Here is a 16,855-nt window from a genome sequence, read left to right on the forward strand (position 1 = left end):
GTTAACCGAGAGAGGACCGAACTGTCGAGGACCTGTGTGTGTGCGAGAAGGTGCAGGAGAGAACAAGGTGGAAGCAGCGGAGGCGGAATCGCGCCGCGTCGGGCGGCCGCCAAGTGGATCTGTCACCCACGTACGCGCGCCCATCGCGCGGCGGTGTTGCACCGTGTGTCGTCATCGTCGTCGGCTGGCGGCGGCGGCGGCTGCGGCTGCTCTTAACCTAGCCGAGAGACGACCCGAGTTGCGCCCGCAGTTTCTGGTGCCGCGCGCGCGTACGGCGCGCCCCGATGCTGCGCCACCGCTGACGGGTGGCAGCCCGCGGCGAGTATGGGCGACGAGGACGACGTGCTGCCGGCGCGTCTGCAGAGGCTCGAGATCGACCGTCGCTCGACGAGTTGTCCCCAGTAAGCGTCGTATTTCTCTCGGCTACACGTAGTGAAACGCAGAGGCGTCGCTCCAGCGTCGTAGACGCCCAGAAGGGACGCGCTCGTCCAAGGTCGAGGACGATCCTCGCGCCCGTGTCCTCCCCCACCCCCCGCGAGCGTCCGTGCGGCGCGCGTCGACGGGGATTTAACTTTTAAAAGAGTGCCCTCGGCGCACGTGTCGCAGGATTTTGAGCGCGATGTTGTTATCGGATCGATTTGTAGAGCGTGTCCCTTCGTGACGTCGCGCTGCGAAACGAATTGATGATTCTGGGATACCTGCGACCGATGCAAAAGCGTCTGTGATGTGTTTTGACAGCGATTCCATGATTACTGCAGTCTCACCGTGACTCGTGACAATTGTGTCCCGCACGAAAATACGTCAAATTTTTTGTCTAACGTTAGAGCAGTACCACTACGAGATCTGTATCTCAGATAAATATCATTGAGAGAATTGACTGAGAATATTTTAGATAAGATAGCAATATAGTTGCAGACTTAGCTGAACTTATTGTTGGTGAATAGTCAGGCGCAACAGTCAAACTTAATTCAATTCAATTTTGTAAAAATTTAAGGATGTTAGCACAACGAAGTTAATGTTGCTCGAGGAATTACTTGAGATTTGTTTAGTATTAAACAGTGTTACAGCGCGATGTAGATTGAAAGTTGTCGATGGATACTTAACTCCCTATCTAAGATTTGCTCAGCGCTGTTTACTTTCTGCTGAAGTCACAGATGTTTGGCTGTAAGGATGTAGGTTGCAACAGTGTCAGTCACCGATGAACAACGAAGATTGATTTGTCAGCTGTCGCTACGCCTGGCAGTCCGAGCTCTTCTTTGTCAATCGTCGTATCTCCCGTTGGCCAATCGAGCTATCGAAACTGCTCCGCGGCTGTATATTTTTCGTAATCGCGGTCAAGGTCGGCCAGCAGCGCGACGTAATATATACACATATATTGTATTTACAATGCGCGCGTTTCGTCGTCCGTCCAGAAATCCGTCGATTGCGCGATCGGATCCTCGACTCGTTGCCGGATGAGGTCGAGCCGAGTGAAGTTCGGCTCGATTCCATCGGGAGAAGCATTTAGACGCTCTATTTTTAAACCTGTAGACACCGTGATGCCGGAAATAACGACTTAGTAGCGTCGATAGTAGACTCGGGAGAGAGATAGATCGATGAAGGGTACGCAGCATTGGAAAATTATGAAACGGATTCTTCGAGAGGCTTGCGGATGTAGTTACTACCGAACTGCAGTCAGGGCGGCGATTGGATAGAATTGCACGTGTTCACGGAAGTTCCCTGCTTGTGTAATATTGTACAGCTTTCATTTCCTAATTTTTATTATAGTAACATTATACCTTAAAATATTCTATGCGTCATATGCGTCGCAAATATATTCGAAGGGAAGAATTGTTTAGAAGACAAAAACATTTACAGACGTTTTAGCGCATTTTGTATCTCTACGTGGCACACAATCACTTCTTAACAAAGTGACTTTTTTGTTCCTTGCAGCATTGCAATGGCAGACAAGTCGAAGCCGATGAATCTATTCAGGATATTCGGCGCGAGCTCCGACAGCAACTGTTTATTCCGAAGAAGATCCATGCCCAACAGGCCTACCATGTTCCCAGTTAATCCGAGGGGCATCAAGAGTACAACGAATTTCAAGCCGTCTAAGAACGAGAGAACGGTCGAGAAGACCAAGAGGAGCACCATCCTGAGGGACGCGATTCTAAAGTTGAGCGCCCCCGGCACCAGCGGTCCTAGTGATAACCCAGTGGACGCGCTGTTCAAGGACACGTGTAAGCTCAGTATTCCCAGTAAAAATTCCAAGATCATCGACCACAACTCGGTCATGAAGGACTTCAAGGCGCTGAAGATCAGCAAAGACAATAGGCAGGTCAAGGACGACACTAGTATTCAGGATGACGATTGCGAGGGCGCGGGCGGCTACCACCGTGCCCGCAGTAACACGATGCCGAACTTGAAGCGGGGCCCCGGCCCGGGCGGCGGTGGCGGCGGCGGCAGTGGTGGTGGCGGTGACCAGCGCGCGACGACGGCGGCGGCGGGCAGCAGCGGGTTGCAGTCGGAGGCCAGCGGCGGCTCAGCCGGCCAGCAACAATTGTCGAGCTCGCCCAACACCTGTTCGGTACAGGCGCGAATATCGCCGCCCTTGTCGAGCGACATCACGATCGGCGAACTCGCCGGCTACTTCGAGGAGTTCGTACATATTCCAAAGAAGATGTCGCACATGGCGGAGATGATGTACACTTAATAATTGTAAAGTATCTCGAATTATGCATACACCGCGGATGCAGACCCTTCTTTTTTCTTTTTACACACAGTTCGAGGCTGCGTGTAACACCTCACTCTCTACATACACCCTGCATCTCCCCCTCGTTTACGCTACGTTCTAATTTAATCTCCTAAATTATTTTTTTAACATACCTGATGACATACCGGCAAACAAAAAAAACCCCGTTTACTCTCGCTGTAATTGTGTATAGTTCCGAAATTGTTGAGCTATTTTGTATAAACTTTCGGAAGAGTGTAGCGAGATACCGAGACGTTACTTTCCTTCGCATTATTTTCTTTTTGTTTTCTTTTTTTTCACATCATCTTGCGCACGATATTTGGTTTCTTTAGTGTATAAAAGGGAAAATGGAAATATTATATTACCTGTATTTAAAAAAGAAAACTTTTGTATTACGAGAGAAGAATAATTGGTTTTAGAATAAATTGTATGAATTGAAATCGGAGTATAAATGCACCCACACAATCGCTATAGGTATTTCTAATACGTGCATTTGCGTGCACTTTCGCCTCACCTTGCCATTTGTTGTTTAACGAAGAAATTACAATCTCCTGAACAACGAAATTCCTTGATACACGGGGCGCCAATGAAGGTTTCGACATTAATATGATACATAATATATTTATCTGCATAGGCTTACGACAATTAATATAATAACACAAAGTAATCGTTAAGTTACTTAATGATAATAAGCTTTGGTATATAAACAATGACAACAATGTACTGATCGTTTTCGCTTTAGGTACAATACGAATGAGAAACGTACGTCGACGCGCGGTGAATGTACGGTGATGAAGAAAAAACTCGAACGTAAAGAAAGCCGGGCGTACGAGAAAATATATATTTTTTTTGGTGTGCGCATCACACGTGAGACGAACTCCGTTCCTGTAAACGGTTATATCGATACGATAATCGTGGATAATCGTCGTCCTCCTTTGGTGGCACGCGGTAACTCTCGCGGTGTTCGGCCGCGAGACGACAGTGTCGATCTTTTGTATCAAAACGCGTCAAAGAGAAAGAGAGAGATAGAGAAAGAGCAGTCCCTATATCACAGATTTACCGAAAATTTTCATTTGAACGGGGAACAGGGGGGGGGGAGGGGCGGACCACGCGAACGCTGTCTCCGAAGAAGGTGTCGCGAAATCCACGATTAATTTAAGAGCATAATTTTCATTTAAGTACAATATGCGTATACCGCTGATCTCGCCCTTTCTTAGGTCTCACCGTATAATTTAAACATCGCAAACATTTGCAAATAAAGAACGCGGGAACAATACGTCCGAGGTGTTTCCCCCCCGAGGTAAATCCCGGGGCGCATAATATCGTTACTATCAATCGCATGAGAATTAAATTACATAGACGATCACACTAGAGATTTGAAAGGTATACTCATTCGCGAATTAGTGAAATTTACGACTCATTCAGAGAATACGTCTTCCTATATGAACAATTTCGATGTTCGATCACTCGAGATATTGTTATGTACAATTGTGTGCGATCGATGAAGGATAACAGTTGTACAGCTACTCGTCGGATTTAGAGAGAAAAAATATTTCACTTCGGAGATTTTGCAAAAACGGTCGGACGTAAAATTCCCGATAGCACGTGGGCTTTATTTAAACAATATCAGTCTCTATATCCAGTGGAAAAAGGCCACGACGCCTTTACCATAATAATTTGTAAATACATGGTCCAAATGTGATCCGAATGAAACAGTCTACGCGAATATATATACCATATAACGCGAACGCTTCGGGTCGCTCGAAATCGTCGCTTTCTTTTCGAACACGAAAGCCCGAAAGGGCATCCAAAGCACGTCCGAAGGGCGTTTCTTCTAACTATCCAGCAAACGCCTTTCGGACATCCTTTACGGCGTTGGGACATTTCTGTTCTGTTCTAGATCGTTTCCTGTTGAGCTCGCGTCAGTTCAAATCCTCTATGTCTTCTTTTTAAATCTACGACCTACGGTAGCGATCATGATTCATTATCATCATCAGCGAAATTTCCAAGTGATCGTTTATCATGAGAAAACAAGTTTATCATCGGTATAAAACGCTCATAGAAAAAATGTACTTGGACGTAATACACCTACTCTCTAAACGCTACGTAAACGTGAACGCCTTTTCACGCGCACTCTTCCATGCGATGTCACTATAATTTTATTGGAAATATGCTACGTTTACCATGTAAACATCGCGGTTGAGGATTTCTCTTACGGTTTCTAGGATCATCATAAAATAAGGACTGCCGCAACATCAAAGTCTATCCAAACAACGTAGGTGTCCCAGAGATGTTACAAAGAGACTAATTTAAAAAGAAAGTTAAAACATCTTCCAGATATTTGCGTATCATAATAGCTAGATGCAAATGTGAACAATACATTTTACGAATTGTTATAATTTACTCACAAAAACAGGCGTCTGGAAAATCCTATTCGATATCTCTTTGACATTTATTTTAGATGCTTTTATCGTTTAGATTTCTTTGATTATATCACAATTATTCCGTTATTTCCACAATACTAGATCATGGCTGATAATTTAATATTAGATATTAGAAACAATCATTAATATGATCATTAATTTCTTATTTCACTTTTTAAATAAGATGTCTAATACTAGAGATCACTTCTTCTGTTACGTTTCTTACGTGAAGATACGAAATTGATATTGCAGCAACGTTTAAACTTATCGTACAATAAATCGGCGTACGTGGGCTTACCGCGTTATTGCTCGTAATTCTCTCTCGTTTAGTCGCAGTAAGATACACATGAAAAGAGGATCACGCTGACACGGATGTAACAATTTTCTACGCTCGCATGCGCGCAACGCACTCACATTTTGTTTTCACTTTAATCACTAATATCTATCGTATCGTAATGGCTCATCGCGTTTATCGTGACACAGTAAAATGTATACATTCAAGATCGATTGCACCCACAGCTTTTGCCAGCCGAGTCTGGCTAATTTTTTTATCTCTTTGCAAATCAGTTTCTGCTACGATGCTAGGAAGAGATAGGAGAGGAGAAATCGATTAACATATTTATAATATACCACGAGTAAACCTGGTGCAGATCCCTGCGTTTTAGATCTCATAATATATCTAACAGATCTAACAGTATTTTTTTTTTGTCTTTGGTCATCTCACTTCAATTAGCAGTTAAACGGTTCTTTTTGCACCGTTACTTTAACCATAACGTAGATAAAGGAACAAATGCATCGTCACTGTCAACCCGACTGTGATGCAATCAACACAGATTGCTTGACTCAGCTGATTGCAACAACGATCAAGGTTGAGTAATTCCAGTTAACTAGAATCGCCATCCTTTTCAGATTACAGATCGAGTCTATCCACAATGTGGCTCGAGAAGCAAAGATGGCAATACCAATTAAGATTTTTATACTAAGGCTTTAATTCGTCCACCAAGCACTGACATACCATAGTGCTTGATGCAATAAAACATCTCGGGATCTTTCTGTTATGACACTCATTCAACAGTCTGTTTTATACACTTCTACGTTTCTCATCTTTACCTTTCGTAAAATGATCGTTAATCGTTGATCGATTAAAATTAAGGAGTAATTCAGAAAGAAATGTGACGTTATAAAATACCAGAGCTGGCTTTAACCGACGTCGGTGCAATCGACTCAATCTCGGGTCTCGCGCGCGTAATGTGCCTCGCGGGGACGACGTTGATCCTGGGAGAATATCGCAGGCGAGAATATCATTTTCGATTCGCGACACCGCGAGGAGAGCAAAGTGTCCGCCGACGAGACTGTCACGCTTATCGTCTAAGTAATCCCTATTCTAAATCCGTCGTTTGTATTTTCCTCTTTCTCGCCTCTTTAAGTAGAAAATTTACAATTTTTCAGACACTTTGTACGAGTAACATCGATGACTTAAGTTGATCCGAAAATGCATTTCCGATTCACCCCGACGGTGAAGCCCGTCGTGTCGGTTTCACATCACGGACACGGGTTTCGGGATATCATTTTCTTTTTTCTTTTTTGCTCTCAAACGCACTCTCACGCATTCGCACTTATCCGGATATTAGTAACTTTCTCGCCTCTCTCTCTCGTCTATCCTAATTTTTATACCCTTCTTTTTTTCTCTCTTCAACAAGACCAATGAATACTTCGCGAAAGAGCGTCGTAATTCAACGTACACAGCGACTGCCGAAAAATGAAGGATAACAAAAAATTTGTGCGAGGTATTCGCTACGCTTTCGCAGGATATTCAAATCGGACGCACCATCCATGCGTACTTAAAACAACTTACACGCGTGAAAAAACGCAGCTATTAAATGCATCGGTGTGTTGCGTTAAAAAAGAACTATAAAAAAGAAGATCGATATAGAAAGCGGATCTACAATCGTAAATACAATCAGATCTGTTTTTGGCAGACACGTTTGGCTGTGTGCACACTCGAGTTTTCGTCCCATCGAGAATCGTTCACGGCGAATAAGTAAACAAGTTATTATCGAAAGTCATTCTCGTGAGATAAAACTCTCGACTGTGAGCACCGAGATTTTTCTTCAAAGTCCAAGTAAATGCATCTCATTGCCGATTTACATGCGTTTTACAACCGAAATGAATAGCAATAACAGGCTAAGCGCACGTAAACTCACACGTATGATCCTCAATACTTGAGAGTAATGAACCGTCGAACGTTAATATCGTCCGGAAAATAAGCTTCACGCGGATTGTGCGCAGTAACCGTTCCATTTACGAGATTCATTTCTCATCCCGAGCTTCCTCTCGGCGGACAAATTACACGCGAGAAATCTAATTCCCCCCTTCCCATCTAATTTCACATACGTTCAGCCCTCGCCCTTGAAAAAATCACGCGCTCATAATAGCGATTTCGTCACAAACGGTACGTATGAAAATCTGCCTCGAGGACTACGTATCCAAAAAGCTGGACTTTAGGAAAAATTCGGATGTATAACCGTGATCCGAGATCAATAAAATATAAATACACCATGCTCTTGTCTGACAAGTCACAAGTTTCACAATACGCAAACACACACACGCACACTTGTTCGCATTCTCTCTTTTTCGCTCTATATATATATATATATTTCTCGTAATCATACGCTAACATACTAATATACGATGTATTATGTTGTAATCTATAATTCCGCATTTTACTCCCAAACTTATATCACGTTACTCCCTAATAATCGTGACTTGTATCTAAATTTACCGACATTGCTAGCGTCTTTATTGTGGTTGCTCCTCGTCAAAAGTACGAAAACGCGTTTAAGTTAGTCGCGAAATTTTTATCGGCGGATAAAAATGACTCGCCGGTGCCCCTGGCGGTCCTAATATCGCAGTCGTCTTTTCTCGTTTCCGATTCTAAACATTAAGATTAACGCCTGATTGGTCATGAAGATTAGAATCTTGTCAATTCGTTCTTGCGAACGGTACTTACAAAAAACACCATGGCACACTCAACTTCCAATCCGTTTTTTTTTTTTAGTGCTTAACGCTAAGGACATATAAGGACACGTAAGGGAGAGAAAAGGAGAAAAGAGAGATGAGAGATGAAATTTTTCGGCAGCATTTGACAGTGATGGTTCGATAAGTTCGCGGCAGTGCGTCTCGTGAAGATTGGTCGCCAGAAATCTTAGTAGAAAAATTTCGCAGTTGAAAAAAAAATTGCCACTCGCGACAACGGTGTAGAGTATCAGCGAGGACGCGTGTGTGTTCTCTTCCACTAGAAGTGTTTTCTCTCCATGAGAACGGCGCACCCAGTCCGCGAAGGTTCCGATGAGGGCGGCGTGTGATACATGCTAAATAATAATTTACTTAGCAGTAAATACCATAAAATTCCATGGCACAATTGATGTGGGCTGGGTGAAAATGACCGTGCGGCGGCAGATGATGATTTTGCATATATTGATGGGCTGTATATCAGTCCGTCGGCGGTTCGAGATACGGTATTTCGCTAGTGACGTTGAACGACTCGAAATAGTGATTCAGGAACTCGAACGTGGGCCGCTTCTCGGGGCTAGCGTCCCAGCACTGCAGCATCAGTCGGTAGATGCTGTCGGGCAGCGGATGGTTCAACGGCTTCGGCATGCGGTAACCCTTGTCCACTTGCTCGATCACTTCACGGCCGTGCATACCTGAAAAAAAAATTATGTTATGCAGACAATAAAATACACGCTTAAAATATCTATGTGATGAACTGAGAAAAAAAAATATATATATGAATATTACAAGTTAAGGAACAATAAAAACTTACCAGGATAAGGAACTTGTCCGTAAGTGAAGAGCTCCATTAGCAGGATTCCGTAGGACCAGACGTCACTCTTGATGCTGAACCTGCCGTAGACGATGGCCTCCGGCGCGGTCCACTTGACAGGGAACCTGCTGCCCTGCTTCGGACAATACTCGTCGTCCTCGATCACCCTGGCGAGACCGAAGTCGCAGATCTTCGCCTTGTTCTTCTCGCCGATCAGCACGTTCCTCGCCGCGAGATCTCTGTGTATCAGCTGCTTGCTCTCGAGGTATTCCATACCGGAGGCCACTTGGGCCGCGATGTAAATTAGATCCTCAAACTGCATGTACTTGCCGTCTCCCTTTCGCAGAAAGTCCAACAGGCTGCCGTTACACATGTACTCCTGCACAATGTAGATGGGCTCCTCTTTCGAGCAGACCGCGTATAACGCGACCAGATGCCTGTGTCGGAATTGCTTCATTATGGCTGCCTCCTGCAGAAACGCCTCGGTCGACATGGTCCCTGGACGCAGCGTCTTTACCGCCACCTCGATTTTGTTTCGCCACTTGCCGTAATAAACTTTGCCGAAATTGCCGTTGCCCAGTTCCGAGATCAGCTGTATCTCGTTCCTGTTGATCTCCCACTTGTCGCGCAACTCAGGCCCGAGATCCCACATGTCCGGTTGCGGTTTCGGACAGGGCTTCGAGAGCACGTGACAGAGACCCAATGCATTTTCTAAATAATAGAAATGCCGTCAAAGATGCATACCGTTCAGCATAGACGTCTTGTCTTTGCTTTTATTTTCAAAAAACATAGAGAATTTTTATTAATTCAAAAATAATGAGAATAAAATATAAATATCTGCATGATATTAATGCAAACATATTGCTTCACAAATGTTAAGTATATTATTTGATATGCAATTGCAAGTAAATTCAAAGCTTACTGCTGTATGCCATAACCAGAGCCGGTAAACTGGAGAACGTTTGATTGGTGGCGATAAAGAAGCCGCCATTGTCGAGCGGCTTAATCTTGTAGTGTTTCACATGATGGCCCCTTCCTTCCTCCCAATCCTTGACCGACAAGCTGTAACCCCGCGGATTGTGCTCGCTCGGCCTCACCAAGAACGTACCGCGAGGATTCTCGTCGACCAGCAGCAGCTTACCCGCCTCCTTACGCGACACATTTTCGAAGAACCAACTGCGAAGAGCGCGATATTATAGGTACACGATATCGTATCGAGAGAGACGCGACGGAAGAGGACCAACGAGGAAGAATAGAAGATAAATGCTCACTCTTCGCTCTCGACCGACCGCTCGACAGCTACGAAGTTCCAAGGGATCAGGCCTTCCTGCAGAGTCGTTAAGTGCAGCACTCTCCACCAGTCAGGCTCGGAATCGTCGAGGACCTCCATTCGGTCGCCTTTCATGAAACTAACGTCGGTGCTTTCTCGCGCCGTGTAATTGTACAGTGCCACCACGATCTTGTTGGATCTCTGTGAGTGCGCTGCATCGAGAAAGAAACAGAGTACAGCTCGTCAAATTGTCCTCCGAGCGAGAGAGAAATCGAGGAGAACCCGAACCGGTTAGAGGCGATTTAACTTCAAAAGAACTTTACTTTTAACTTTAAAACTTGGTACGAATCAAATTGACTAAAGGGCTTCTGCTAATTATTTTATACAAAAGGCGGTAACGATTGGTGATATATATAATATCTCGATTTGCGCAATTGCATTAAATTTATAAGTTATCTTGTATTAAAAAATATAACTTTGAACAATTTCATGCGTTTACTATAAATGTGGAAGCATAAATTTGATGACTTTATTTTGTGTAATCAAGAATATGGAGATCTCTTTTTATCAAGGAGTGATTCGATGAAAATTAAACCGGTTCGGACGACATCAGGAACATTTAAAACAGGACTATGAAGCAACAAGGCTACTAAACGCTAAGCGGTTTCATAATAAAACGTAACATTGGGTTACTTGCGAGACAAGATTCTATCTTGGTCCGGACTTGGTCGTTCTACGGAAGCAAAAGAAGAGTAACATAAAAATACACACATGCAGACTTAACAGGCGGATTCGTTTTACGGGGTTGCTGATGCGGTATCTGTAGCTTACAGGGTGTCGGCCTCGGTCGGATAATATCCGCCCGAGCTTGCACGCCTCTCTGATTTGGGTCGGCGGTGTATCGGTCCAAGGAACCTCCATTGCTGTGCTTTGAGCTGAGTCCCGTGTCTGCTTTCTTATAGCCTGAATAGAGAGAAAAATCCGTCTCTCATCAAGGAAGATCAATCCGATGAGAAGTATATATCTTTTATCTAAGTACTACGAGAATTTTATAGTAAAACTTGGCTTTTATGTCCCGCTCGAGACGAGATCGTCATTCTTGTTGCGAAACTTCGTCGCGGAAAACCAGAATCAACGCGAACGTTTTTTTTGTTTTATTTAATTTAAATCAGTTACCATTCTATAGCATAACTACTCGTGTATTACTGCATTCAAGCACTCAATCGAACTTACATAAAAAGCGAGACGGATTTTTTTTAGTTCCTCGAAAAATTAAAGAGAGAGATCGGATCTATTCGATTGAATAATTACAGAGATGAAAAAGGGATACTTTAATTTCTCATCTTCTACTGGTGACTTTGACGCAATCATACATATCGCCATTGTTATCAATTATTACAGTGATGAAGCGATAATTACTTCTACGGTACGGTGCGTGTAATCGATCGCAGAATTCGACTCACCGATCGGTTGAGACTCTTGCCGTTTGCTGCAACACTTCCCCATGCTGGAATCTCTCGAGGCTCCTGGTCTAACCTCTGCGCGGGAGTCCTACGCACCCTCTATCCTGGACACATTCGCGGGGCAAACCTCCATCGTCCCGTTGAAAACCTCGGTTGGCCCGGATGGCCGGCGATCGAACCGGCGACGAGAGAAAGAGAGAGGTATATATCGCTACAAACTCTCAGAGTCCTCTCGTCCGTCCGCCCATCGCCGGATTATCGGACTCGCCGCTCCTGCAACATAAGGCAGACGAGATCTGTCATGATTCCGACCGAGGATTATTATCGCGACAATGGTCGCAGGATGCAGCGTCACGACGAAGGCCTACGAATTGCAGTCATTTGACAACGGGAAGTTGCTATGCTCCGATGAAGTCGGTGACGCGATTGCGAAGTCATCGCGAGGGCAGTGATTAACTACGGTGTCAGCGACCACATCGTCGCGATTATTATTATTTTTATTATTTCTTACTGTTATTACTCTCCGATTATTCAGCCGGTGATCGAGCCAATCATCACAATTCTCCAAATAGAATAGAAGTCTTCTGGAGAACGTTTGGAATTATTATAGGATGCCTACATGTATATATAACAGTTTTTTTTTTTCAATATTCATAAAAATTTCCAAATTGACATTGATTAAGTTTGTATATTAAACAATTTAGCGTGTAACAATGTACAACAACTACACTCTCTAAAAGTGAATCAGTGCAAAATCATCACTGATTTTCAGCGTATATCATTTTCCAGTGGCAAACTTAATGGTAACTATTCCAATGTTATTTCTCTCTCTCTCTCTCTCTCAGTGATAAGTATACTTAAATATACTGATTCAAACAATGAATATCACTGAAAGACAGTGAGTTTCACTGTCAAACAGTTTTTGACTAAAATTCATTATTTTTCAGTAATATTCACTGTTTGTCAGAATATTATCACTGAAATAACACGAAATAGGCACTGTTTATCATAGTTCTAAGTATGTCATTAAAAAATGATATAAATGAAAATCAGTGATGACTTCACTGATTCATTTTTAGGGAGCACTGTTATCTCGAGATGAGGCAAAACTGCGGAGCCATGAGACAACAAAGGGACGAGCGAGCGCCCGTTGTAAAAATCAAAGTCCGCGGAAGCTCGCGAGCCGATTTTACTTAGCGGCATACCGCCGCTGCTCCGATCGAGGGAAAATATTCATACAAAAAGGAGAAACCAATAACTACGAGGCTGCCGTGCCGAATGCCAAGCCGGCTACCAGCGTAGAAGGGCCGAAATGCCCTTCCGATTATCTCCATATCATTAAATAGAACGAACAGTCTCACCCTCACCAGCGGCACACCCGGACTTTTTTTAATTAAACAGCTGAACGAGAAGGAAAGGGAAAAAGGGGAAAGGGCCGGATTTTCGAGCAGGGAGATACGTATACGGAATATCCGTTGACGGGCGAATGAATGATACATTTGACGATATATCTGAAATCGGAAAGTATGAAATTTTCTCTTTGAAAAGATCAGTCGAGATGTACATAAATAACTTCTTGAGTTTTCAAACGGAATTTAAAAATACAGCTGTCAGTCACAAATATAGACAAATATTTTTGCCTAGAGGATTAAATACGCGGATTCGTCGAAATCGTATTGAATTCGACTATTTTTGAAATGCTAATTCAAAAAATAGGATTGCGGGTGAATTGCGCTTTTTGACTGCAAATGGATAACAAATCTATTTTTATATCTTTGGCCGGTATTCATATAATCGGTATTCTTATATTTAAGATCTTAAATATAGTCTTAAGGTGTCATAAGTTACAGAGCTATGTTAGCATTTTACTCTCTAAATTTTCTGGAGTGAATCTCACTCCAAAAGATTGAAAACTCACTCCAGAAAATTTAGAGAATAAGGTATTACTTAAGGTCTTGAAAAAAGAACAGAATATGAATATCGACTATGTATTTAGAATATGTTTATCTCTGAAATAATATCTTCGAAATTCGAAATGAACAATGCTCAGCGTAAAGGTTTTAGAATCTACAGAAAAAAATATGGGCAGTGCAATTAAATTTGAATGTAGGGAAGAAATCATTTCAGTTCAACAGGCAACGTGATCGTCCCGATTAACGAACGCGCCTTTTACACGAGCATCCCGTGTGCACGGGTTTAAGAAACAATTGTCCGGAATCGATTTGGATGTGGGTCGGTCCAACCCCTGCAGTGCCGAACGAAAGCATGGCATACGACTACCATGGCATACGGGCTACCGGAGAGTCTCCCGTTCGATCGGCACAGCCCGACTACGGCTATAGGACAACTCGAGCACACCATCCCTGGTCCCCCTGTGTCCGTGTGCACGTGTATACGTCTATGCAACGGGGTAATACATGGGTAGCGAAACGGTCGATATCCTCCACAACTTGTATTCCTATACACTACGTCACACTCGCCATCCGGTATGGAGCTTTTACGTGGCGAACAATGCGCTACCGTGGACAAAGACGTATTAAGCGTTAGCGTCAGGACGAAACGTCCTGATTGTGCCGTCGTCGGTAGAAAACTGTTAGGTCTCGTGACAGATCGGAAAATAGGACCGGCTTAATTTGGATATTTACGAAAACTTGATTTTAAGTTCGCGAACTTCGGCGTCAAGAGCCAAGATCGAGCGAATGTTTCGCTTGTGATCTGAAAAAAAGATAACATTTTTCGAAATAAATTTTTCCTTAATATAGATTCCTAATATAATCGAAATTCTTAGGATACAAACTTTAGACAGATTTAATTAAAGACTTAATTATTATCGATATATTTAAAATCTGGAATTTTTATTGACAATATAAGGTCTATATTTCTTTATATGATAAATTATAAATTAATTGAAGAACCCCTTGACGTAGAATGCGAATTTGGGAGCTCATCAGTACACATAATTTTTATACAACAAAAATAATAAAAGGATTACATCTACGCAAAATTACACCGAGAAAAAAAAATGACTGCAATTACCATAACTGTATAATGTATAATCATTTTCGGTGCCAACTATATATTTGTTTGGTAGAGATATAAATATAATTTATAGCAATAATAACTATGAAAATGTGTGTGGACTCCTATATCATAATTATTTTACGATTATAAATAATTACAAATACCAAATATTTTTTTCGCAGTGCAGAATAAATGTGAAGAATGTAAGCTTGTGAAATATATAAGATATGAAATATACAAGATAGAATAAGAGAGAGAAAGAGATCCTATATCATATTTCGATAAAAATTATCTTCCCTATTACTTCTATATTAAATTACGTAAGTTCGTAATTTGAAATTATATCAAATTTAAACAAAAATATCCTACTAAAGCATTTTTAATTATTATTCACTTAACTATTATTAAGCAATTCTTAATAAATTGACAAGATAAAATATATTATAATACTCTCAATAAAGTTTGATCTTATTTTATTCAATAAAAGAGACAATCCTTTTTATCTAAATAAATTTCACAGTAAACGACAGTTCTTATCGTTTCTTTGTACGAGATACTGTACGATAGGGTTGAATTATATGTATACCTTCCCGTTGAAATCCCAGGAAAATCGCTGGCCATTGTTATCACTTTTATTTCCGTTTACGATTTCACGATACAACGAAGTGACTCCATCCAGTCCCGCGTGATAAAGTATAAACGACGAACGCTTTAAGAACAGTGCGACAGTGAAAATTTACCGTCCGACGTCGACGTGTGTGCGGATACTAACCGTAAGGATAGATCGTAAAAGCGAGAGCATGCGTTAGTTATTCTCGCCCGGCACGAAGTCTCCCTCTTTCTCTCTCTTTCTCTCTCTCTCTCTCTCCCTCTCTTTCTCTTGAGGTAATAACTTTGTTGTTTTCCTATAGAACACACGCCGACAACTTCCCACGTCGCCGATATAAAGCCACAAAGCGTAATCGAACGTCTTAATAACATTTAAAGCCGACAGCGGAGCAGTGTAAGTTGTTTGTCGAAGCATTAAAGTACCTCAAAATGACTAAATATTAATTTAGAGTGTTAACTTTCCACGAAACATATCGTAAATAAATTGTAAACAGATATTTTTTAATGATTATTTTACGATTATCGTCTTTGACGGTAGATCATAAATAATTTAAATAAATAAAATCCGTGAAAGGTAATATCTCTTTTTATCGCAAAGAGAAAATAATTTCTGTCAACTAAAATCTTTGTGCTGGAAAAAATAATTATACAATAAGCCAATTAAAATGTGTAATTCATTATTATCGTAATTACATTTAGCAACCCGTAAAATGTGATAACATATTCAATTATTTCTATAATCTGATTTTTGTAAAATAATTTTTATAATGATAATAGCTTTCTCTCTTGGTCAGAGCGGTTCAGAGAATACTTTTGCCTTACGGTAAAAAAATGCGTGCACGCTCCCCCGTTGCTAATTTTATTTTCGTACTGATCGATAACGTTTACGCGTCCAAGGTAGACAAAGGAGCAACCACAAAGATTGCGAGGTACAAGGTAGATTCATCACGCGCGTTGAAATTAAAGATAAAAGAGGGCCGGTATGCATCTCAAGTTATCTCACTGACGTTACGTATCTGGATTGAAGCGATGCGTCATCTCTTGGCGCACTGTTTAAGTCTGTCAACTAATGCTTCGATTGGTGAGACACCTAACTGAAGTTAAGCCTTCACTCGTGAAAATCAATAAGGACACTTTTCATCCGCTAATAATCGTATTAACTTCTCTTCTCATAAATTATTTCATGTTATAATATTATACGATATTATAATTTATATTATAATTTAATATTATATTAAGTATATTATATTATAATATCATATAATATTACAGAAATTATTGCGTATAAAAATAAAACAAGTGTCTTTGAAATTTCTTCTTACTGGCAAAAATAAACGTATAGAGATCATCGACTTAAAGCTGGAGTTTGACGACAGATCGCATGTCGGAGAATTCGAAAATTCGAAAATTCACGCGGGATTTAAAACTTTCATGTGATATGACAGAAATTGCAATTCATTGCAATATCCTACGAAAAGTGTGAATTTTGCGGGTCTCGATTTCCGATTC

General features: G+C 41.7%; 2 protein-coding genes across 5 annotated transcripts in view; one reads left to right on the forward strand and one right to left on the reverse strand.

Moving 5' to 3' along the window:
* The first annotated feature begins 324 nt into the window (after positions 1 to 324).
* On the forward strand, positions 325 to 3,174 carry LOC105448631. Its single transcript, XM_011687314.1, has 2 exons — positions 325 to 401; positions 1,933 to 3,174. The coding sequence occupies exons 1-2, from the start codon at positions 325 to 327 to the stop codon at positions 2,693 to 2,695; spliced, it is 840 nt and encodes a 279-aa protein (XP_011685616.1). The 3' UTR covers positions 2,696 to 3,174.
* A 161-nt stretch (positions 3,175 to 3,335) lies between these two features.
* The window catches only part of LOC105448630 (tyrosine-protein kinase Src64B), a 43,699-nt gene continuing 30,179 nt past the window's right edge, over positions 3,336 to 16,855 (reverse strand). For 2 of the 4 annotated variants that reach the window (XM_011687310.1, XM_011687312.1), the window contains exons 2-7: positions 11,717 to 11,989; positions 11,025 to 11,216; positions 10,255 to 10,465; positions 9,906 to 10,159; positions 8,984 to 9,694; positions 3,336 to 8,864 (exon numbers count right to left, since the gene is read on the reverse strand). In XM_011687310.1, the coding sequence (XP_011685612.1) occupies positions 8,650 to 8,864; positions 8,984 to 9,694; positions 9,906 to 10,159; positions 10,255 to 10,465; positions 11,025 to 11,216; positions 11,717 to 11,759 (1,626 nt within the window). In that variant the 5' untranslated portion in view covers positions 11,760 to 11,989 and the 3' untranslated portion in view covers positions 3,336 to 8,649. Of the gene's footprint in view, positions 8,865 to 8,983; positions 9,695 to 9,905; positions 10,160 to 10,254; positions 10,466 to 11,024; positions 11,217 to 11,716; positions 11,990 to 15,323; positions 15,848 to 16,855 lie in introns of those variants that run through there. The other 2 variants (XM_011687311.1, XM_011687313.1) reach the window with 2 other exon arrangements.

The sequence above is a fragment of the Wasmannia auropunctata genome, unplaced genomic scaffold, assembly GCF_000956235.1.
Source record: "Wasmannia auropunctata unplaced genomic scaffold, wasmannia.A_1.0 LD336083.1, whole genome shotgun sequence".
Lineage (NCBI taxonomy): Eukaryota > Metazoa > Arthropoda > Insecta > Hymenoptera > Formicidae > Wasmannia > Wasmannia auropunctata.